This window comes from Chlorocebus sabaeus, chromosome 5 (genome assembly GCF_047675955.1).
Source record: "Chlorocebus sabaeus isolate Y175 chromosome 5, mChlSab1.0.hap1, whole genome shotgun sequence".
In the NCBI taxonomy this organism is placed as follows: domain Eukaryota; kingdom Metazoa; phylum Chordata; class Mammalia; order Primates; family Cercopithecidae; genus Chlorocebus; species Chlorocebus sabaeus.
Genome location: NC_132908.1, coordinates 19398617 through 19423606, shown reverse-complemented (window position 1 = coordinate 19423606; position 24990 = coordinate 19398617). Strand labels below are relative to the sequence as shown.

General features: G+C 43.1%; 1 protein-coding gene across 1 annotated transcript in view; it reads left to right on the top strand.

The window, feature by feature from the left end:
* Positions 1–24990, top strand: part of DNAH3 (dynein axonemal heavy chain 3) — a 211576-nt gene that overhangs the window by 30108 nt on the left and 156478 nt on the right. Inside the window, exons 11-17 of the mRNA XM_073015222.1 lie at positions 2148–2343; positions 5372–5551; positions 7281–7417; positions 11590–11695; positions 11884–12062; positions 17049–17233; positions 19128–19251. Coding sequence (XP_072871323.1) covers positions 2148–2343; positions 5372–5551; positions 7281–7417; positions 11590–11695; positions 11884–12062; positions 17049–17233; positions 19128–19251 — 1107 coding nt within the window. The remainder of the gene's footprint in view (positions 1–2147; positions 2344–5371; positions 5552–7280; positions 7418–11589; positions 11696–11883; positions 12063–17048; positions 17234–19127; positions 19252–24990) is intronic.

The window sequence follows — 24990 nt, the reverse complement described above, 5'->3', positions numbered from 1 at the left end:
AGTGCAATGGCGCAATTTCAGCTCACTGCAACCTCCACCTCCCGGGGTCAAGCAATTCTCCTGTCTCAGCGTCCCAAGTAGCTGGGACTACAGGCGCGTGCCACCACGCCCAGCTGATTTTTTTTGTATTATTAGTAGAGACGGTTTCACTGTGTTAGCCAGGCTGGTCTCAATCTCATGACCTTGTCATCCGCCCGCCTCAGCCTCCCAAAGTGCTGGGATTACACGCATGAGCCACCGTGCCCGGCCTCGTGTCCTCTTTTTTTTCATGTCCAGCTGCTTTCTGCCCCACGCCTGGTCTCCCTCTGCCTTCTTGAAACTCCCCCATCACCATTCCTTGGGAGGCTGTCACCCCCATTTCCTCTTCCTGGGATCCTTTAGACCAGCTGTCCCCGCCCGTTTTGGCAACAGGGACTGGTTTCGTGGAAGACAGTTTTTCCACAGACTGGGGCAGGGGGATGATTTTGGGATGATTCAAACACACAACATTTACTGTGTACCTTATTTTTATGATTACATTGTAATCGATAATGAAATAATTCTACGACTCACCATAATGTAGAAACAGAGGGAGCCCTGAGCTTGTTTTCCTGCAATTAGACGGTCCCATCTGAAGGTGATGGGAGACAGTGACAGATCATCAGGCATTAGATTCTCCTATGGAGTGTGCAACCTAGAGCCCTCGCATGTGCCGTTCACAATAGGGTTCACGCTCCTGTGAGAATCTAATGCCGCTGCTGATCTGACAGGAGGCAGAGTTCAGGCGGTAACAAAAGCCATGGGGAGTGGCTGTAAATACAGATGAAGCTTCGCTCGCCCACCTGCTGCTCACCTCCTGCTGTGCGGCCGGGTTCCTACACAATCAGTCTGTGGCCCAGAGGTTGGGGACCCCTGCTTTAGACCTTGCTGTGTTACAGGGGAATGCATTTGAATGACTTATATTCACATGGTCCAGATAAACAGCCTCAAGATTTCAAGGCAAAAGGGTTTCTTACATTTACACAATTCCTTTTTCGTTTGCGAATGCCTGCAAGACTACCTCCACAGCCAGAGAAATTCCCTTGTATAAAATGGTGATAATAATACCTGCAGATGGGTTTTCTATTAGCAGAGAAAATGTAAATGCAATCATTGGCACATAATAACTGCTCAATAAATCTCATACCTCTGTGACTACAACCAGTAGTAGTGCTTCTCTGACTGCTAGAGTAGTACCTTTTTAGCAATCAGAGAAAAGATGTGATAGGATGAAAAGGCCAGTGGTTTCCACTGGGAATGAAACTGGGGGACATGGGAGGAAAGAAACAATGAACCATCTATTTCTTCTTCTCCTTTGTTGTTGTTTGTTTGTTTGAGACAGAGTTTCACTCGCTCTGTCACTCAGGTTAGAGTGCAGTGGCACAATCTCAGCTCACTGCAACCTCCCGTCTCCCAGGTTCAAGTGATTCTCCTGCCTCAGCCTCCCAAGTGGCTGGGACTACAGGTGTGCGCCACCATGCACCATGCCCAGCTAATTTTTTTTTTTTTTTTTTTTTTTTTGTAGAGACGGGTTTTGCCATGTTGGCCAGGCTGGTCTCAAACTCCTGGCCTCAAGTGATCTGCCCGCTTTGGTCTCCCAAAGTGCTGGGATTACAGGCATGAGCCACCACACTTGGCTATTTCTTCTTTTGGTTTTCTGATTTCTACCATCAACTTCTGAGCAGCCAGGGCCACAGTGGAGTTTCTCCTTTCATGTTTTGTTTCTTTGCTCTTTGTTCTCTCTTTCCCGCTACGAAGTCTGAATCAGAGGCCAGGCACCTGCTAGAGAGAGAGGTTGGACAGAACATTCTAGTTCCTTATGCCCCTTTACCCCAATCTCTGATTATAATGAAGAAACTGTAGACTCTTTCAGCAGGATGTGCCACCAATATCCCCTTTTCATTTGGGTATTCTCAATGGAAGAATAACCTGTTAATTCAAATCTTATTACTTTTTTCCCAAGAAAGAGGCATGGCAGGTAAGTTGACCGGAAATTGAAAGTACTGATTTGCGAGGCTGCTTGGTGGGACATGAGCCCATCTGCCTCATCACTGAGCTCAGGGGGCATGGCAAGAGGGTTCCTCGGAGCCCAGAAGAGCTTCTCATGTGGACACCTTCTGTCTTTACAGGTGGATCCCCACCTGTGCCCAGCTTTTTACCTCACGGAAGGAGTACTGGGTTCATTTCGCTCCTAAGAGCAACTATGACTCCTGTCGAAACATTGAGGAATATTTTGCTTCTGTGGCATCATTCATGTCGCTGCAGCTCAGGGAGCTGGTCATTAAGTCGCTTGAGGACCTCGTTTCCCTTTTCATGATACACAAAGTATGTCACGGACTTGCACTTGGACCTTTTGAGGGGTATAACCTGGTTACCTGGTTAGAGCCAGGATTCTGTCGTGTATGTCCTCAGCTGTGAGCCAGGGCACAAAGTGAAATGCCTGACTTGCACCCACATCAGGCAGTTGTTAGTTTATAAAAATGCCTTTTTTTAGCTGGAAGAAGGATATTGAATGTTGCCAACACACATGCACAAATGGTAAATGTGGCTGGGTGCAGTGGCTCATGCCTATAATCTCAGCACTTTGGGAGGCCAAGGCAGGCGGATCACCTGAGGTCAGGAGTTCAAGACCAGCCTGGTCAACATGGTGAAACCCCATCTCTACTAAAAATACAAAAATTTGCCTGGCGTGGCGGCAGGTGCCTGTAGTCCCAGCTACTCGGGAGGCTGAGGCAAGAGAACTGCTTGAACCCAGGAGGCAGAGGTTGCATTGACCAGATCACACCATTGCACTCCAGCCTGGGCGACAAGAGTGAAACTCTGTCTCAAAAAGAAAAAAAAAAAGTAAACGTTTGAGATGATGGATATACTAATTACCATGATCTCACTATATATTATATGTATCCCATAAATATGTACAATTAATAGGTATCTTTTTTTAATTTTTAAAGAGAGATATAAAACTGTAAATAAAATCTTATAAAGTCCAGTCCAGCAGTGGATTGGAATAATTTTAAAAATAATTTCCTTAAATACATAGCAAACTTTCTCGAGATAATTAATCAGTATTAAGTTGGTAAAAATGTACAGAAGTAGAGAAGTTGTTAAGAAAATGTAAAGAAAAATTGCATAAAATGAAATACATATGGCTTACAGTTTGAGGAGAAGGAATCATTTTTTTCATCCTCTCTGTTACAAGGAAGGGGTTGGAAAAAGTTTGTTTTCAATCTTTGGCTTGAAACATACAATGGGTTATATGTTTCATTGCAGATATGGGCTTTTGTTCTTTGGTCTTGGCAAGGTGCACCTCCAAAGACAAAAGGCTTTGTTGACCTAATTAAGAACTTTTTTCATGAAACTGTTTTAGTGAAGTCGAAATGAAAACTAAAAACACTGGCTGGACGCAGTAGCTCATGCCTGTAATCCCAGAACTTTAGGAGGCCGAGGCAGGCAGATCACCTGAGGTCAGGAGTTTGAGACTAGCCTGGTCAACATGGTGAAACCCCGTCTCACTAAAAATACAAAAATTAGCCGGGCATGGTGGTGCATGCCTGTAGTCCCAACTACTCAGGAGACTGAGGCAGGAGAATTGCTTGAACCCGGGAGGCAGAGGTTGCAGTGAGCCGAGATCACGCCACTGTACTCCAGCCTGGGTGACAGAGCAAGACTCTGACTCAAAAAAAAAAAAGACACTGAAAACAGTAAGTTTTAGTTTTGAAAGCACCATAGCATTCCTTGAATTTAGATAGCCTAAACATCGATAAATATTCTTTTGAATTTTATGCCATGTGCACGTTTTACCTTAAAAAACTGATAAAAATTAAAAATTGCCTGGTTATAAATGGTTAAGTTTTCCAAATGAAGTAAAGATGAACAATTGGCCTTTTGCTCAAAAATATAGAAACCAATGGTGCTGAATTGCAGTGTTAGCTCTCTAAAGAGGACCAATCTATAAATGTCATTGTAATTGTCTACTTTGCTGAGCAGAAGAAACCCAGGAGTGGAAGCCAATCTCACTCTAAAATTCCACACAAAGGGAAATGTAAAATCTTCCTATGTCTGGAAAAAAGGGGGGAATTTATAGGTGTTTGATATACAGTAGGTATTCACCAGATATCATCAGTCATCTTTAAATGGATCTAGAAACCTCTGTGTTAGACGTACTTTACAGCTGCCTTATGACAATTTCATTAGGCGCTGTGGTTTATGAGGGTATCCTGGGTTAGAGCTTTTGTAGGGAATTGGAAATAGCTCTATGTCAATATTTCTGTTGTAGCAAGGTTGACATTTTGAGTGTCTAAAATAAACTGTATGCTCATTAGCAACTCCATTCGGGGTTATACAGATTACGATTAATACTTTTGGACTGAATCAATAAATTTTTATTGAGCACCTATTAGGTACTATACGCTGTCTCAGGTGTTTTGGAGGAGAGAGGTGATCAGACATAGATCCTGCCCTCAACTTTAGAATAGAGAAGTTGAGATATGCATATAAATTCCTACTGCAGAGAAAGAAAAAAATACTATGCTAGGCCTGATGTCTCATGCCTGTAATCCCAGCACTTTGGGAGGCTGAGGCAGGAGGCTCACTTGAGCTCAGCAATTTAAGACCAGCCTGGGCAACATAGTGAGACCTTGTCTCTAAGAAAACAAATAAATTTAAAAAAACAAAAAACAGAGGAAGTAGAAACACACAAGTTCAGAAGTGGGAGGAGATTATATCCAGCTGAGAAACGGTGGCTTCCCAAAGGAAGAAATGTTTTAGCTGAATTTTGAAGGATGGGAAGGATCTAGAAATTGGGTGCAGGAATTACGAAGCCACATAAACAAAAGAGAATAAAGGCTTTGGGAAAGGGAGAGTGCATGGAGTCAGGGTGGGCTAAGCTAAACCCAACACATATTTTATTTGATTTTATTATTTTTTTGAGATGGAGTTTCACTCTTGTTGCCCAGGCTGGAATGTAATGGCGTGATCTCGCTGCAACTTCTGCCTCCCGGTTTCAAGTGATTCTACTGCCTCAGCCTCTCAAGTAGCTAGGATTATAGGCACCCACCACCACGCCTGGCTAGTTTTTGTGTTTTTTATTAGAGATGGGGTTTCACCATGTTGGCCAGACTGATCTTGAACTCCTGATCTCGGGTTATCCACCTGTCTCGGCCTTCCAAAGTGCTGGGATTACAGGTGTGAACCACAGTGCCCGGCCCCAGCCTATATTTTAAATATAAAGTGTATGATGCCCTTCATTGCCTTTTCTGGTCCTCATGTAGTTCTGTGAATGTATAAAATTCACTCCCTTGATTTTGGAAGGCCCAATTTTGTAATACTTGCCCTACCTTTATATCTCCTGAAGGATGGGAATGATTTTAAGGAGCCCTACCAAGAGATGAAGTTTTTCATACCTCAGCTAATCATGATCAAACTTGAAGTCAGTGAACCCATTATTGTCTTCAATCCATCTTTTGATGGCTGCTGGGAATTAATACGTGACTCTTTCCTGGAAATTATTAAGAACTCTAATGGGATCCCCAAGGTATAGTAGTCACTTAATCATTCATTTGCATGATTTATTCACTTAGTGAATAAAATGTATTGAAAGAGGTTGTACAAGTCAGGTCACTGTGATATTCAGTTAAGGGAACTTTACTTTGGAGATATATCCTGAGTATACCCGCTTGACCCCAGACAGATGATTTGGACCATAAAGAAATATTCACGCAGCCCAGAATCGTGCTTCTAACAAGGGCATGAAGAGCTGCTTTGTAGGAGAATTGCTCGAACGCGGGAGGCAGAGGTTTCAGTGAGCCGAGAGGGCACCACTGCACTCCAGCCTGGGCGACAGAGCGAAACTCCGTCTCCAAAAAAAATAGGAAAAAAAAAAAAAAAGAGCTACTTTGTGAGAGAGGATAGCGTCCTCCATGATGTCAACTTCAATGAAACAGATAGGTCCCAAGCCATATCCCTGGGTTAATAATCCATCATGAATCAACTGTCATTAACTTGCCAAGAATTTTTTAAAATTTCCGTTTGAAGTTTCACTTGTCTGTGTGCATGTTGGTTTGTTGGTTTGTTATGTTTTAGCCACTGTAGGCTTCTAGAGAGAAGAACCATTCCCTTCCTGGCCCAAGCCCTTTCCAGTTTGCTTACCAGGGTAGAGTTACTAATTAAATTCCAGACACTTATTAACAAACTTTTATTGCTAGACAGGATCATGCACATGGATGTAACTCCTTTTAGCTTCATCTTTTCTTAACTCCCTCTGATTGGTTGGTATGGTCAAAGGGCCATTGTCCAGTTCCATACAGGGAAGGGATCTGTGGGGTCTTGCTGGCTAGCTCCTTCACGCTCCCACCTTCTCACTGTCTCCATACATTATGTATGCTTTACAGGGACCTTGCTTATGTGAAACGAATGCCCAGGAGTTCAAGATTGCAGTGCAAGGAGGCCCAAGCACTCTTCTCTTTGCAAATCGCTACTTATAGGGTTCTAAATGCTCTATTAAAACTGGGTGTGTGGGAGGGGAAGAAACAGTGGGAAGCTCTCCTATGACCAGTATCCCTAGGAAGGAAATGGAAGAGAAGACTCTGTAATTTGGATGACTATGCATGGGAGACAGCTGAAATACTTACTGCTTTAAACTCTCCTTCACTGCTGCTGCTGCTGATTGGCAATGTGTGCAAGCAGCTGTTCAAGACCAACCTGGACTTTTCATTAGAGAGGAAAACTGGGTAGTAGGGGAGGAGGGGAGCACTACAATAATATTCATTGACTCACACAGTATTTTTTGAGCACTTACTAAGTGCCAAACTTGTGCTAGGCCCTGGGGATATAACAGTGAAGAAGTCAAATATGATCCAGGCCTTCAGGGTATTTGTATTCCATGACACACCTAGAACATCTCATTACACACTCATCTAATTGCAATTGTGATGAGTGCTAAGCAGGAAAAGTTCAGAAGGTGAGCCTGAAACAGGGAAACCAACATCCACTGGAGGGTGGTGGGGCAGGGAGCAGGAGCAAGGGGGACTCTCAAAGGGCAAGACACCTGAAAGGTCAGGGATTTGAAAGATGAGTAATCCAGGCAAGAAGGAAAGGAAAGAGAACAGAGGAGGAAACAGCAGGGTGATTCCAGCACTATCTAAGAGGAAATAGAGTAAACATGCGCTGGCATCCCTGGAAATGAGCGCATTACAGGAGGCTTTGCATTTTGGTATCTCCCTTCTTAAGTCTCGCAACGTGTAAAAGTGGTGTTTACTCTTTAGGTGGAATCTGTCCTGTTCCCAGAGCTGAAAGGATATAATCTGATCCTTGGAACTGTTAATGCAGAAGAAAAACTTTTTTCTGATTTTTTGAGTCAAACTTTCAAGGTATTTCAGAAAAACCAAGTTGGCCCCCGCAAGTAAGTTGAGTTATAACTTTATTAGCTACATAGCTTTTTGGCATTGATTTGGCATTCTTAACTCTCATCCATAAGCTATTCCTGTTCCCACACACCTGAACACATACATGGTAAGAATAGCCAATACTTACCTGAGCGTTACTATTTGTCCCCACTTTACAGATGAGAAAACTCTAACTGTCCCAGTGTTACATAGCAAATAGTTAGGAGAGCCAGGATTCAAATTCAGTTACAAGTCCACCTCCATTATCTGATAGTTGTGAAGCCAGATGGGTTTTGACACTTCAAAATTTCTGGGTTATATAAAAGTAACATAATGCATATATCATATATTATCCTGCAGTTTCTGTGAGGTCTGAGGCAACATGTTGATATTTCTGCAGGGAAACCTGTAAGTACTCACGTAAATAGCCTCATATCCATTTAGGCCAACTTTTGCTACCAAGTGAATTTTGAGGCAACTTTCTGTTTTCAGAGCTTTTTGGATTTGGGGATTGAGAATCAGTTATCTGAACCCACAGGCCATGCCCTTTAATCATCACACTGTAAAACATCTCACAGTTGCACATGTGACCAGTCACTATGTATAGTCCATTCTCACGCTGCTAATGAAGACATGCTTGAGATTGAGTAATTTACAAAAGAAAGAGGCTTAATTGACTCACAATTCTGCAGGTCTGGGGTGGCCTCAGGAAACTTACAGTCATGGCAGAAGAGGAAGCAAACTCGTCCTTCTTCTCATGGCAGCAGGAAGGGGAAGTGCTGAGCAAAAGGGGGAGGGAAAAGCCTCTTATAAACCATCAGATCTCGTGAGAACTCACTATCATGAGAACAGCATGAGGGTAACTGCCCTCATGATTGAATTACCTCCAACCGAGTCCTTCTCACAACACGTGGGAATTATGGGAACTACAATTCAAGATGAAATTTGGGTGAGGACACAACCAAACCATATCACACTAGTTTAGGGTGATCCTGTAAGTAGCTTCCAAAGTGAGACACTTTACAGTTGAAAAAGAGTGTTGTTAACTATTACCGTGGGACAACAGGTATAAACCTGGACTGTCCCAGGCAAACTAAGAGATATGGTCACGCCAACCCAGAGTTTTTGTACTGCAGCTCTATTGACATTTTTGACTGGAAAATTCTGTTGTGGGGGCTGTCCTGTGCATGGTGGGCTGTTTAGCAGAATCCTTGTAGGAATTATGCATGCCAGCAGGAATCCCCTGGTTGTGACAGCCAAGAATGTCTTCAGGCATGGCCAGAAGTCTCTACCGGTTGGGAACAACTGCTAACCTAGTCAAAAAATCATGGCCTCATATTTGGAAGCCCTGCCCTTGTGAATTTGATTTGGGAGAGTCTATTTGAAACCTCTGTTTTCCCTATTCTTGGAATCTTAGACACACAGTTATTTTATTTTATTTTATTTTATTTTATTTTATTTTATTTTATTATTTTTTGAGATGGCATCTTGCTGTCACCCAGGCTGGAGTACAGTGGCGCAATCTCAGCTCACTGCAACCTCCATCTCCTGGGTTCAGGCAATTCTCCTGCCTCAGCCTCCCAAGTAGTTGGGACCACAGGCATGTGCCACCACGTCCAGCTAATTTTTGTATTTTTAGTAGACACGAGGTTTCACCATGTTCGCCAGGCTGGTTTCAAACTCCTGACCTCAAGTGATCCACTCACCTCAGCCTCCCAAAGTGCTGGGATTATAGATGTGAGCCACCATGCCTGGCCCGTTTTGTCTTTCTGGATCAACAGTTCCACGGGTTTCTCATTGCATCTCACTTTCAGAGTCTCTAAAGTGTTGGTCAACTCTCAGAAGCATGCCACTGAGTCCCACAAAGTTAATTCTGCTTACTCACTATCATCTTTATTTTAATTCAAACTTATTTTAAGCCAGACCATTCCAAACACATCCTCCAATTTTGGGGAAACCTGTCCAGCCAGTTTTGTATCATTTGATAACAGGCAGAGAAAAATTTGATTTTATTTAATAGATTTTAGGTTAATTAGTCCAAGATTTTTATCTTAAGATTTAGGCGTAGAATTTTGGAGCTTGAAGAAGGAATAGGAATCACAGGCATCCGCGTTGTCTGTGGTTTTGCTTTCTGCAGTTACAGCTACACAAGGTCAACTAAGGTTGGATAATATTAAGATATTTTGTGAGAAAGAGAGAAAGAGACCACATTCATATAAATTTTACAGTATATTGTTGTGTGTTCTATTTATTATCAGTTATTGTTAATCTTTTGCTATGCCTAATTTATAAATTAAACTTTATCATAAATATATATGTGTGTATAGGAAAAAACAGTATATAAAGAGTTCAGTACTATCTGTGGTTTCAGGCATTCACTAGGGGTCTTGGAACATATCTCCAAGGATAAGAAGGGACTATTGTAATATTTGTTGCGTATTCACTGTATGTCAGGCACAGCGTTAATTCATTTGTGTATACTTTATTACAGTTAAGCATTACAATAATCCTATCAGGTGTTAATGATCATTTCCACTTAAAATTAAAGACACTGGGCCTGGTGTGGTGATGCATGCCTGTAGTCCTAGCACTTTGGGAGGCCAAGGTGGGCAAATGATTTGAGGCCAGGAATTTGAGAGCAGCCTGGCCAACATGACAAAATTCTGTCTCTACTAAAAATACCAAAATTAGCTGGGTGTGGTGGCACATCCTGTAATCCCCGCTACTCCAGAGGCTGAGGCAGGAGAATCACTTGATTCTCCTCCTCCTGGGAGGAGGAGATTGCAGTGAGCTGAGATCACACCCCTGCACTCCAGCCTGGGTGACAGTGAGAGTCTGTCTCAAAAAAAAATAATAATAATAAAATAAAATTAAAGACACCCGTGATGGTTAATACTGAGTGTGAGCTTGATTGGATTGAGGGATACAAAGTATTAATCCTGCATATGTTTGTGTAGGTGTTGCCAGAAGAGAAAACGAGGAAGAAGCAAAAGCAGAAACCCCTGATAAACCCATCAGATCTCACGAGACTTATTCACTGTCACAAGAATAACACGGGAAAAACCAGCCCCATGATTCAATTACCTCCTCCTGGGTCCCTCCCACAGCACGTGGGAATTCTGGGAGATACAATTCAAGTTGAGATTTGGTGGAGACACAGCCAAGCCATATCATTCTGCCCCTGGCCCCTCCAACCATGCCTTCCCATTAGTCCCCCAAATTCTCAACTCATTTCAGCACCAACCCAAAAGTTCACAGTCCAAAGTCTCATCTGAGACAAGGCAAGTCCTTTCTGCCTATGAGCCTGTAAAATCAAAAGCAAGCTAGTTACTTCCTAGATACAGTGCGGGTACAGGTATTAGGTAAATACAGTCATTCCAAATGGGAGAAATTGGCCCAAACGGAGGGCTACAGGTCCAAAATCCAGTGGAGCAGTCAAACTTTAAAGCTCCAAAATAATCTCCTTTGACTCCAGGTCTCACATCCATGTTACATTGATGCAGGAGTTGGGTTCCCATGGTCTTGGGCAGAATGGGAAGATGTGGTTGGTTTTGAAATGTGAGGACATGGGATTTGGAGGGGCCAGGGGCAGAATGATATGGTTTGGCTGTGTCCCCACCAAATGTCAACTTCAATTCTATCTCCCAGAATTACCACGTGTTGTGGGAAAGACGCAGGGGGAGGTCATTGAGCCATGGGGGCCGTTTTGTCCCGTGCTAGTCTCATGATAGTGAATAAGTCTCACGAGATCTGATGGGTTTATCAGGGGCTTCCACCTTTGCTTCTTCCTCATTTTCTCTTGCCACTGCCACGTAAGAAGTGCCTTTTGCCTCCCGCCATGATTCTGAGGCCTCCCCAGCCATGTGGAGCTGTAAGTCCAATTAAACCTCTTTTTCTTCCCAGTCTTGGGTATATCTTTATCAGCAGTGTGAAAATGGACTAATACAACACTGATCCTGGCAACAGTGAAATATCTTGTCTAAGTTAACACTGCTAGGAAGTGGTGAAATTGAAATTCAGAGCCAAAATTCTGAGTTCTGTAATGCAACTTTTTGCTACATTATAGTTCTCTTTCCTGAATTGGGCTAAATTTTTTAAAATGCTACTGTGTCTTCATTTGCCACTCTGACTCATCTGATTTGATTGACTTGTATTTGTGTGTTTGATTTCACACTCTTCAATATGGAAGATATTTAAATGTCTACAAAATGTATGATGACTTACTGGATAACACAGCAGAACAAAACATCGCTGCGTTCCTGAAAGAAAATCACGACATTGATGATTTTGTGATGGTAGGAAATGTCACTTGAAATTTTATACCTTGGCGACATGTGTTGTAGACAATCCAATGAGCAGTTAGTGTCTCTTTGGTGCATAGACCGTGCTCAGCATTGGACTAGGGTGGGCCAGGGGTGAGGCTGGGGGCAAATGGGAGAGGCTCAAGGGCAAATCAAGCTACTGAATGTGCTCCTTTCTGCAGAAGATCAATGCCATAAAGAAACGGAGAAATGAAATTGCATCCATGCACATCACCGTGCCTTTAGCCATGTTCTGCCTTGATGCTACGGCCCTAAATTACGATCTCTGTGAGCGAGCTCAAAATCTTAAAGAACATCTGATTCAATTCCAAGTGGGTGTAAACCGAGACACCAATACCAGGTATCGTAATTCTGTGCAGACAAATAGCAATGGTATTTGGCACCAACTGGAGATGAAAAAGTGATCAGAACTTGTACCTTCCAGCAATGAATTATTTTCTAGTTCAAGTTTTTTGTGCCCCTAGTTAAGGGTAGTGAGGAATTCAGGTTCAGGCTAGGAGGTGAACAGTCAAGAGAAAGCGACGTGGGGGTTGGCGTAGGCAGATGGAGGGCATTTGTTAGCAGTTCGTCTCTGATCCTGAAGCTTGTGCCTTCTTGCAGGCAAATTCAGGAGAATGCGGACTGCTTCCTGGGCTTGTCTGTCTGAGGTCATGGGCCCTTCTCACTGTCCATCTAGCACATATTTTAAAACACAAAGTGCTTACAGGCGCATTTTCCTTAGAATCACTCCTAGGCAGAATTCTGCTGTATAGGTCTGGAAATTCTGTTGTTCAATCTTTTTCTTTTTCGAAATGAAGTTTCACTCTGTCTGGAGTGCAGTGGCCTGATCATAGCTCACCGTAGCCTCGAACTCCTGGGCTCAAGTAATCCTCTTGCCTCAGCCTCCTGCGTAGCTAGGACTATAGGCATCCACCATCATGGCTGGCTAATTTTTTAATTGTTTTCAGAGACAGGGTCTCGCTATGTTGTCCAAGCTGGATTGTAGTGGCTATTCACAGGTACAGTCACAGTGCACTGTAGCCTCAAATTCCTAGACTCAAGCGATCCTCCTGCCTCTATTTGCATATAATTTTTTTTTTCTTTTTTTTAGAGACATGGTCTTGTTCTGTCCCCTAGGCTGGAGTGCAGTAGTGTCGTGATCATAGCTCACGACAGCCTTGACCTCCTGGGCGCAAGTGATCCTCCTGCCTCAGCCTCCTAAGTCTCTTGGGACTACAGGTGTGAGCCACCATGTTTGGTTCGATTGTTCAATCTTAAACTCTATATTATGCCTTTACTGATAACTATGTGTTAGACTAGACGTTTTTGGTCGTAATGGATAGAAGCTCAAGCAGACTAGCTTGGGTTAAAAAGGGAATTTGCGGCTCACACGTTGAAAAGTTTAGGGTTTCTAGCTTCAGGCCCTCCACACTGCAATTAGGACGCACTTCCCCTGTCTCTGCTTGGCTTTCCTCCACGTTGGCTCCATTCTCTAATAGGTTCTCTCCAATTTATGGACTTCTGCAGCTCCAGGCTTCCATCCTCCCTGGTTCCTATCCAGAGGAGGCAAAAAGTTTATTTTTCCGTCATCCTTGGAAAAGTCCTGGCCCATGTGAGGTTGGCCTGACTTGGGTCATTTGTACAACATGGAATCAAACACTGGCCAAGAGGATGGCTTAGATCTGGCTGGTGTTCCCATCCCAGGGGTGGGGTCAACCCCACCTAAACCACATGAACTGAAAGGGGTGGGGGTTCCTGAGAAGACATAGGTGTTGTTACAGAAAGAGGTAACGGATGTTCAGCTGAGACGACAACTGCCTTTTACTGTGTCTCTATCTGGAGGTTAGAAAATGGTTATTCCATGTTATGCTAGCTGTCTTCCTCAAAGCACTTTATAGACTAAAATGATTTAGTGGCCAGGTGCCGTGGCTCACATCTATAGTCCCAACATGAGATTAGGTTTACTCTGGGAGGTGGAGGCAGGAGGATGGCTTGAGCCCAGGAGTTCAAGACCCGCCTGGGCAACATGGGAAGATGCCGTCCATACAAAAATAAAAATTAAAAAATTAGCCAGGCATGGTGGCATGTGCCTGTGGTCCCAGCTACTCAAGAGGCTGAGGCGGGAGGATCACTTGAGCCCCTGAAGTGGAGGCTGCAATGAGCGATGTTCACACCACTGCGCTCCAACCTGTGCATCAGGATGAGACTGTCTCAAAAAAATTTAAAAAATAAATAAAAAAGAGGAGAGATATGCAAGTTGAGGCAGGAGGATCACTTGAGTTCAGGAGTTCAAGGCTGCAGTGAGTTATGACTGAGCCGCTGCACTCCAGACTGAGCCACAGAGCAAGACCCTACCTCAAAATAAACAAATACAAAATGATTTAGTAATAATTACCACTATTAATATTATATTATATACTACATTATTCATATATGTATAATTTTAGCATTTTATAGTACTTTAAGTTTTACAAAATACATATAAGAAAATCGTCAGCAAATTAATCACAATACTAGTGGCATCCTCCCAGCACATTGGATAGTCTAGGCACGAATAAGTACTCTGCAAAGAATAGATCTGTTCAAGAACTCACGACAACCCTAAGAAGTTGTTCATTATTTTCTCCATCATGTTGATGAAGACACTGAGACTCTGACACGTTAGGCAGTGGCATATCTGGGAATTAACCCAGTTCATTTTGACCTCAAAGTCAATGTGCAAGCAGCTTTCTCACTCATTGATGAAGAGGTCTGATTCCTGGTTTTGGAGCCAGAATAGCTACTTTTGAATCCAAGACCTGCTATTTATGAGCTGTGCAACCCCAGCCTCGCCGCTTGGATCTTCAGTTTCTTTTTTTCTTTCTTTCTTTTCTTTTTTTTTTGAGACTGAGTCTCACTCTGTTGTTCAGGCTGGAGTGCAGTGGCGTTATGTTGGCTTACTGCAACCTCCGCCTCCCAGGTTCAAGCGATCATCAGCCTCAGCTCCCGAGTAGCTGGGATTACAGGCGCATACCACCACACCTGGCTAATTTTTTGCATTTTTAGTAGAGACGGGGTTTCATCATGTTGGCCAGCCTAGTCTCAAACTCCTGACCTCAGGTGATCTGCCCACCTTGGCCTCCCAAAGTGCTAAGATTACAGGCGTGAGCCACCGCGCCCAGCCTGGATCTTCAGTTGCTTTGCTTATAGGATATGGGTTTGGGATTGGGATGAGGATAGCAAAAGGTTTTCAGCCTTCACACTACTTGGACACTTTTTTAAAAGTTGAGACAGCGTCTTACTCTGTTGCCCAGACTGGAGTGCAGTGGCATGATCAAAGCTTACTGTAGCCTTGACCTCCTGGCCTCAAGCCATCCTCCTGCTCAGTCCCTGAAGTAGCTGGGACTACAAACGCACACCACTACACCTGGCTAATTTTTGCATTTTTTGTAGTGATGGAGTTTTGCCATGTTGCCCAGGCTGGTCTCAAACTCCTGGGCTCAAGCGATCCTCCAACTTCAGCTTCCCAAACTGCTGGGATTACAGGCATAAGCCACTATACCCGGCCTACTTGAAGACTTTCTCGGGAAAGTTTGAGCCATGGATTTTTTTCCCTTAAGCAATCATCCATTTGTTCCTGTCAAATCAAAGCAACATGGTGCCTTAGTTGATCAGTGTATTCATCCGTATCTAAATAAATTTATAGTGTCCTTAGGTCTTTTTAATGTAAGTGAAAATAAGAGCCTCATTCTGAACCCAGGGATATCTAAGAATGCAGACACCCCAGGTTAGCAGCTGAACTCTAAGTTGGTTGCTGACTTCTCAAGTTTCTGTCTGCCTTAAAAATAACATCAACAGGGCTGGCACCGGTGACTCACGCCTGTAATCCCAGCACTTTGGGAGACTGAGGCAGGTGGATCATGAGGTCAGGAGTTCAAGACCAGCCTGGTCAAGATGGTGAAAACCCGTCTTTACTAAAAATACAAAGATTAGCCAGGTGTGGTGGTGGTGTTGAGGGGATACCTGTAATCCCAGCTACTAGGGAGGCTGAGGCAGAGAATTTCTTGAACCCGGGAGGCAGAGGTTGCGGTAAGCTGAGATCATGCCATTGCACTCAAGCCTGGGTGACAAAGCAAGAATCTGTCTCAAAAAAGAAAAAAAAAAATCAACATGTCACAATCAAGTAATAATAACAAAACTATGATATCATTGTTAACATCTGTTGAGGACCACTCTGTGCTAGGAGTGGACATATTGTGGATAATTTGCTTCTCATTGTAGTTAAGATGCTGAAGACCGTCAGTCATTTGCTTTTGCATAAATTAGAGCATATTCAAATTATCTGTATAATAACATCATGTTTCAGTCTTGTGTTTGAAAAGTGGCCAGTTAGACCTGGTGGTCCCAGTAATGGCACATTTTCTCTGCCATCAGGGATTACCTGCAGCCCATGAGGATAAACTGACTGGTGTACTGTTAAAAACAGTGATTAAGGCCAGGCGTGGTGACTCATGCCTGTAATCCCAGCACTTTAGGAGGCCAAAGTGGGCAGATCACCTGAGGTCAGGAGTTAAAGGCCAGCCTGACCAACATGGCAAAACCCCATCTCTACTAAAAATACAAAAATTAGCCAGGTGTGGTGGCAGGCACCTGTAATCCCAGCTACTTGGGAGGCTAAGGCAGGAGAATCACTTGAGCCTGGGAAGCAGAGGTTGCAGTGAGCTGAGATATCACACCACTGTAATCCAGCCTGGTTGACAGAGTGAGACTCTGTCTCAAAAAAAAAAAAAAAAAAAAAAAGATTAAAAATTAATTTAGTGCTCTATTTCAACACAAAATGTGAGGGATTGCTGTTGGTGGTGGTGGTGGTGTTTTGGTCTAAATCTAGGTTCTGTGTATGAAAGGTAGTATGGTGTATTTGTTAAGAGTATGAGCTTTGGAGTCAATTAACCCAGGTTCAGATCTTGGCTCTGACACCTACATACCATGTTGCTTTCAATAATGTTACTTTCTTCCATTCCGAAGTGTAGATAATAGTAGTATCTACCTCTTAGAATTGTTGTGAGGATTAAATGAGTTAATATATGGAAATGATTAGAATGGGGCATGGCACTTCATAATGGCTTAATACATAACAGATATTGTTATCATTACGACTGTTATTATTTCTGGAGTTTAGTGTGCGTGTGAATATTATCCATCAAGGATTTGCAGGCAGGGAAAAAAATAAAAAAAGAAATTGTTCTTTTTTCCTAGTAGGAATTATATCTTTTGAGCATGGAGTCTTACAAGAAAGTCATTTTAGATGGTGATGATGGTGATGATGATGATGATGACAATGATGACAATGGCTATTTCTTTTCTGTAGCATTTGTAATCAGTACAGCCACATCGCAGACAAAGTCAGTGAGGTTCCTGCCAACACTAAGGAGCTGGTATTCCTCATTGAATTCCTAAAGAAATCCAGTGATGTCACTGTGTTCAAACTCAGGAGGCAACTTAGAGACGCAAGTGAACGGCTGGAGTTCCTGATGGACTATGCAGACCTGCCGCGTAAGTCCAATGCCATGTGTGTATATCGAAATGCATACCTATATGTATATTTTATATTTGTATATATAACATTTCAAGTAGTCCATATGTATTTATATATTTGGGGGTAAAGTGTTGAGCAAAAGGGTAGTTATATGAATTCTACCACTAAATATCAGGAGAGCTGCCTTTCAAGTGTCCCCATATGTTAGAGGCACTAATTTTATACTCATATCCACAATAATTTGAATCATACAAAAGGAATCTGGTTAGACACAAAGGAGACATAGATAGATACTTGGCCTCCAGTTCTTTTTTTTTTTTTCCAGTCTCGCTCTGTCACCAGACTGGAGTGCAGTGGCGTGATCTCAGCTCACTGCAACTTCTGCCTCACGGGTTCAAGCAATTCTCCTGCCTCAGCCTCCAGAGTAGCTGGGACTACAGGTGCATGCCACCATGCCCAGCTAATTTTTGTATTTTTAGTAGAGATGGGGTTTCACTATGTTGGCCAGGATGGTCATGATCTCTTGACCTCGTGATCCGCCCACCTCAGCCTCCCAAAGTTCTGGGATTACAGGCATGAGCCACAGTGCCTGGCCGACCTGCAGTTCTTAGATCCCTGTCTTGGCATCTGTGTCTGGTATTCCTGGAAAAGTCACTTCCAAATGCAGAATCATTTTTTTTAAATGAGTAGATTTTACTCATCTGTAATCTTTTTTTTTTTTTTTTTTTTTTTTTTTTTTTGAGACAGGGTCTTGCTCTGTCACCTAGGCTGTAGTGCAGTGCCACCACCTCGGCTCACTGCAACCTCTCTGCCTCTTGAGTTCCATCAATTCTCATGCCTCAGCCTCCCGAGTGGTTGGGATTACAGGCTTGTGCCACCATGCCCAACTAATTTTTTTATTTTTAGTAGAGACAGGGTTTTTCCATGTTGGCCAGGCTGGTCTCAAGTGAACTCCAGGTCTCAAGTGATCTGCCTGCCTGGACTTACCAACATGCTGGGATTATAGGCATGAGCCACAGCCCCCAGCTACCCATCTGTAATCTTCATCAATCCCACTTTTGAAGAGGCTGAGGCACTTTCCTTCATGCTCCTGCATACTATAAAAGGAAATAAATAGTCAGGGCTCCTTGAAAGCTTGTTGGGCCAAGTTAGAGTTTTGAAGTGAGAAGCAGATTCTGAAGGAAAAGTTGACAAGCTCTCAACAAGCCATTTTCTATCTGAAAATACCTGTGAATTACTTGGTGTTCACAATGTATGGATGTCAGGGGGAGGTTGACGGGAGGGAGAGATGGGGACTGGGAGTGAAAAGTGGTTCCCTAACCATCCACTTGCATGTTCATGAACTGTGCCCTTGACCCCTGGATAGACTGTGGTCTCTCACTGTGGGCTCTGCCTCCTGAAATTCACAAAGGAAACCCAGCGTGGACATTTTAATTGACCAGAGTCATAAAATGGGTGGGGCCTTTGACTTTGCTACCATGGCTGCCATTTAACCAAAAGGGAAACCGACATGCAGATGAAGTGAAATAGTTTGAATTGTGGAACCAGAGCATCATCCTGGATTTCTGACTTGACTCAGACCTAGCCTAGGAAGGCAATCAAGCAGAGAGGTTAGAACGTAGGCTTTGGAATTAGTTGGACCTGGATTTGAATTCCTCTCTGCTGCCTTCTAGCAGTGTAACCTTGACCAGTAGGCTCAATGGCTGTGTTTGCCATCTGTGCAAACGAGGATGATAATATCTACCTTCTAGCTTGGCCAAATGTCAACAAATGTCGCTGTCACTCATCCATGTATTCATTGCCACCCCCACACCACTCCTGATGACCTCTTCTTTTGCCTAATTAATTCACCACATGCTGACCTGACCTATGCTGAACAGTGTCCTGGAGCAGACAGTATGTGTTTTGCAGATGAGGACATCAAATTGAACAGCACTCTGTTCCTCTGGCCAGACCAGATTGAAGATATCTTTGAAAACAGCCGGAACTTGCTCCTTCACAAGAGGGATCAGGCAGAAATGGATCTGATTAAAAGGTACCGGGAGAGTCTGGGATTGTTTTGGAAATGAGGCCTGACTTCTTCACCCATGCCGCAGGTTCCTGGTTCTGTCTAAACCATCCCCCACCCCACTCCACAGCAATGTGTGGGCGAAGTCTGAAAACAATTGGTGGAGAAGGAATTTCCTTTGGTTTCCCACTGAGGGATGTTTTCTTTAAGACTGCTTCACTGTAGTAACCTCTGCTAATGTCTTCCCTTCCTGCCTCGAATAATTGCAATTTGGCAGTGCAGAGAGAAAAAGGCGAAACTAGTGGCATGTTATAATGGCCTCCCCAATAATAACAGTGAAGTTGTCAGCCTTGCACTGGAGACCACAGATCTGTAGGATATCAAGACAGAGATAATAAAGGCATGGCAGGGGGCTGAGAAATTGCCTATTTTGCAGCTGGACTTGTTCAGAGCTAATGTGGCTGTAATCACTTATTCTTTCATTATTTGTCAATTCAGTTGGTATTTATTGCGGATTTTCATGATGTGCTATGCTGTATTCTAGACATATATGTGTGTTTGCCTGCTAAATAAAGATTTTAATCCAGCGACATAGAAAATATAGACATACTGACAAATCCAATAATGTCAAGGGAAGCAGGCCAAGTGCCATGCACGTGGTTTTACAAACACACACACACACACACACACACACACACACACACCCATTCCAGGTTCACATTTGGATTATGACCTGCAGATTCGTATCAATTACCCTGTCCCCTTCACATAAGAAGCTCCCACTCCCAACTTGAGCTGCCATAATTCCTGCAAATACTTACAAGATAAAAGCAGGGATTTCTACACCGAATGGGAGAGTTTGGGCTGAAGGGTCAACCTGTATAGTTGCTACCTGGAAAATATGGCCTAAGTGTGCTCCCCAGGGAGTGCAAAAAATCTGTGTGTGTGTGCATGTATGTGTGTGTTTGTGAGTGTATGTGTGTATTTTCCTCCCTCCACCTGAGTGGATACTGGCCCTGGAGCCCAGAACTTAGCCTGATGGAAGAAATTGATTTCTTTTTAAATTAATAGACTATGTTTTAGAGCCGTTTTAGATTCACAGCAAAATTCAGCAGAAAGTACAAAGAATTCCCATATACGTCCCAGCTCCCCCACCCTGCCCCCCAGCCCCCCAAACACACCCTCTACACCCTCTTCTGTGGAACTGATTTTTTTTTCCCATAGGTTTTTGAGGAACAAGTGGTATTTGGTTACATGAGTAAGTTCTTTAATGGTGATTTCTGAGATCTTGGTGCACCCATCACCTGGCCAGTATACACTGAACCCAATTTGTAGTCTTTTATCCCTCACCCCCTTCCCACCCTTTCCCCGGAGTCCCCAAAGTCCATTGTGTCATTCTTATGCCTTTGTATCCTCATAGTTTAGCTCTCACTTATGAGTCAGAACATACAATGTTTGGTTTTCCATTCCTGAGTTACTTCACTTAGAATAATAGTTTCTTGGCCGGGCACAGTAGCTCATGCCTGTAATCCCAGAACTTTGGGAGGCCAAGGTGCATGGATCATGAGGTCAAGAGATTGAGACCATCCTGGCCAACATGGTGAAACCCTGTGTCTACTAAAAATACAAAAATTAGCTGGGTGTGGTGATGCGGGCCTGTAGTCCCAGCTACTCGAGAGGCTGAGGCAGGAGAATCGCTTGAACCCGGGAGGCAGAGGTTGCAGTGAGCCAAGATGGCGCCACTGCACTCCAGCCTGGCAAGAGAGCGAGACTCCATCTCAAAAAATAAAATAAATTAAAATAAAATAAAATAAAATAAAATAAAATAAAATAAAATAAGATAAAATAAAATAAAGTCTCCATTCCCATCCAGATTGCTGCAAATGCCGTTAATTCATTCTTTTTATGGCTGAGTAGTATTCCACTGTATATATCTACCATTTTTTTTATGTCCAACCAGAAAGTAAAATCATGTTTCCCCAGCAATTACTTTATTTGCTTTTTAATATATTTTAGCTTTTATTTTAGGTTCAGGAGTACATGTGCAGGTTTGTTATATAGGTAAACTTACGACTTGGGTGGCAAAATCATTTTTTTGTTGGATAAGTGAACAGAAGCAAGTTCCTTCATCTTTTTGAGCCTCTGTGCCCCTCATCGGGAGAATGGGATAGAATCAGATCCTATCTTATGGTGCTGAAGGATGCAATGAGATGATCTGAGATTGCACTTAGGTGGTAACCAGCATGTGGTAGGAATCCCAAAACTGTCAGCTTCCTTCTCCCTTTGAACAGTGACCTCTGTGGGGGAGAAAACTGCTGCTCAACTTCCAACCTATCAACTTCTAATGCGTGATTTTAGAATATTACCGCAAGACCAATTAGAGACAGTAAATGCTGTTGAAGTTAGGAGGAGTGAGGGGTGGCTCTGTGAGGAATGGGAACGATTGTCATTTATGACGAGAGAAGGAGAGTGTCCGTTTCTCCTTCTGAGGGGCGACTCTCAGCTTGATCTCATCCACCAGTTCCCCAGCTCTTAACAGCAGAGGCCAGCAGAGGGCAGCTCTAGAAGAGGCTCAGCAGGGCAGCCCTGGGCTTAGCCCTCTCTTCGGTGAACCTTTAAATCCTTATGTTCATCATTTTGCATTAATCCTGAGAATAGCCTGTGAGATGGATTAAGCTATATTCATGCATCCATCCATCTCGTGAGAAAACAATCTTGCTTCCTCTGCAGGAAACCTGGCTTTATTTTCCCAGCCCACATTAATGATTTTGGGGTTCCTTGCCGATTATTCTCCATTCGCTGTCCCGACCCTACCCTCTGGCTCTGCACCTGGAAGGTGATGCCCAATCTGCAGTGTTGGATTCTCTTGTCTGTTCGGTCCAGGCTAGGCCCTGTCAATGGAGCCCCGCAGGAGGTTGGAGAGTAGCTATCGGGCTTTTCCTCCTCTCCCTCCCTGCCTGGCTCAGAGGCAGTACCTGCATCCCTCTGATGTCAATGCCTCCTCCATGGTTCCAGTTTTCCATTGTCCCCAGCCTGGGAGTCCTAATGGCTTCCCTCTGATGCTAGTCTCTGGGTGCCTCACTGTCTGCTATTTGTTCCTTTAATCCTATCCATATCTCACCCCTGCAAGTAACCCTTAAAGTGTCTTTCTTTGAACATGGGAATGAATTCTATTTCCTGCTAGAATCCTCCCCGTATGCTCTAAATTGTCCCACAAATACAACTCTTATTTAACCTAACTTCCTGAGTGCCTACTGTTTGCTAATGATTGTATTATTCTATGGACTATAATATATTGGAATTTATTTATATGAAATATGTATGAAATTTACGTACCTACACATACATACGCACAGCTAGTCACTGACTTACGATGGTTCAACTTACGATTCTTTGACTCTCTGATGGTGTGAAAGTGATGTTTTGAGTACCCATACAACCATTCTGTTTTTCACTTTCAGTACAGTATATAGTAAGTTACATGGGATAGTCAATATTTTATTATAAAACAGGCTTTGTCTTAGATGATAACTGTGGACTAATGTGAGTGTTCTGAGTACATTTAAGGTAGGCTAGGCTAAGCTATGATGTTCAGTAGGTTAGGTGTATTACATGAATTTTCAATTTCCAGTATTTTCAAATTACAATAGGTTTATAGGGATGTAACCCCATTGTAAGTAAAGGAACATTTGTTTGTATGTGTGTGTGTTCCGGGGACATGAAAGTACTTTGGAAACTATAAGGTACTTAGCAATTATAAAAAATTAGAAACAATAGGCTGGGCGCAGTAGCTCACGCCTGTAATCCCAGCACTTTGGGAGGCCGAGGCGGGCGGATCACAGGGTCAGGGGATCAAGACCATCCTGGCTAACACGGTGAAACCCCGTCTCTACTAAAAATACAAAAAATTAGCTGGGCATGGTGGCGGGCACCTGTAGTCCCAGCTACTCGGGCGGCTGAGGCAGGAAAATGGTGTGAACCCACGAGGCGGAGTTTGCAGTGAGCCGAGATTGCGCCACTGCACTCCAGCCTGGGCGATACAGTGAGACTCTGTCTCAAAATTAAAAAAAAAAAAAAAGAAATTAGAAGCAATAATAATAGTAATAATTTAAGGTAATCACTGAGCTTACATGCCGTTGCCCTATGGAAGGAATTCAAAACTGCTTTCATCAGAGATTTCTAGGTGAGTATGGTATTTGGAGCTTCAAAAATAATTTAATGATGTGAAAAGGCACTTAGCAGCACCTAACTGCGTGGACAGCAGAAGAATAATAAGCATTGACCCTCTCCCCCGTCATTTCCTCCCCCGTCATTTCAGTGGTAGGTTCCATGGTTCTGGAAGTTATATGAAATTTACACGATGGATGACTCAGGGATGTGAACTGCTGCTCTCTGCCACAAAAGGGCAAAGGAAAACGCTTTGGCACCCTGGAGGAAGAAGAGAAGATGTCTTACTTAGGGAGAGCACCCGACATTGTGTTTCACCAAAGCCTAAGGATTCGGATAGAACATGGTTCCTTGCTTATAGTGGATGTTCACCATTTTAATGAGTGAATGAATGAAACGTTTTTACACTAAGGATATTCCTGAAAATGAACACAGACCTGAATCTAAAATTATATCTTATTACAAAACAAAAATAAGAAGCTGAGAAAAGGAATGGAGGCTGGAATATGTGGCTCATGCCTGTAATCCCAGCACTTTGGGAGGCCAAGGCGGGTGAATCACCTAAGGTCAGGAGTTTGAGACTAGCCTGGCCAACATGGTGAAATCCTGTCTCTATGAAAAATACAAAAATTAGCTGGGTGTGGTGGTGGGCACCTATAATCTCAGCTTCTTGGGAGGCTGAGGCTGGAGAATCACTTGAACCCGGGAGGTGGAGGTTGCAGTGAGCCAAGATTGTGCCACTGCACTTCAGAAAGAAAGAAAGAGAGAGAGAGAGAGAGAGAGAGAGAGAGAGAGAGAGAGAGAGACTCAAACCACTTGAAAATTCTCTAAATTGTGTTTAAGAAAAAAGCAACATTAAAACTGCCATAACAGAATTGAGCATTCTTAGGATAACCAAATTTATGAAATGTCACTATAGCTGATCTCAGTGACATGTTCCCTTATTTGTTCAAAGAGTATTGATTATTTGCTGTGTATCAGATGGTCTAACTGCTGAAGATACAACAAGGAATTAAGGAGACAAGACAGATATTTATTTCCTTAAACAGGGCTGGGTAAAAATAAATAAATAAGTAAAAATCAACTGTATGTATAGAGTTTCCATTTAGTGAATGTGAGCAAACACTTATGTATTGACTAATGTATACAAGGCTCAATTCTGAGCTTTTCTTGTTGTTGTTGTTCTCGTTGACTTTAACTGTTAAGCTGGTACTTTTTCTATCCTTGTTTTATCTACCCGAGGCACAGACAGTTTAAGCGACTTTCCGAAGACTACGTAGCTACTAAGTGGCAAGGTGGGAATTTGAAGCTAGCTTGTTTGTCTCAAGACCCTGTCCACTTCACACTATATTATTCTACCTCATTAGAAAAAGGGAGCAGTTCTCATTGAGACCTGCTTTGTTGATAATATGGATGAAGTTGATAAATCTCTGGAAAGGTCTCTCCTGATCATTCTAGCTACAGTAGCCCTCCACTTCCGTCCGCTAGTCACTCTGCCCTGTTTTATTTTCTTCAGAGCTTTTATTACTAACAGAAATATTTTATTGTTTGTCCTGTCTGTGGATTTATTCATCCATTCATCCAACCATCCATCCATCC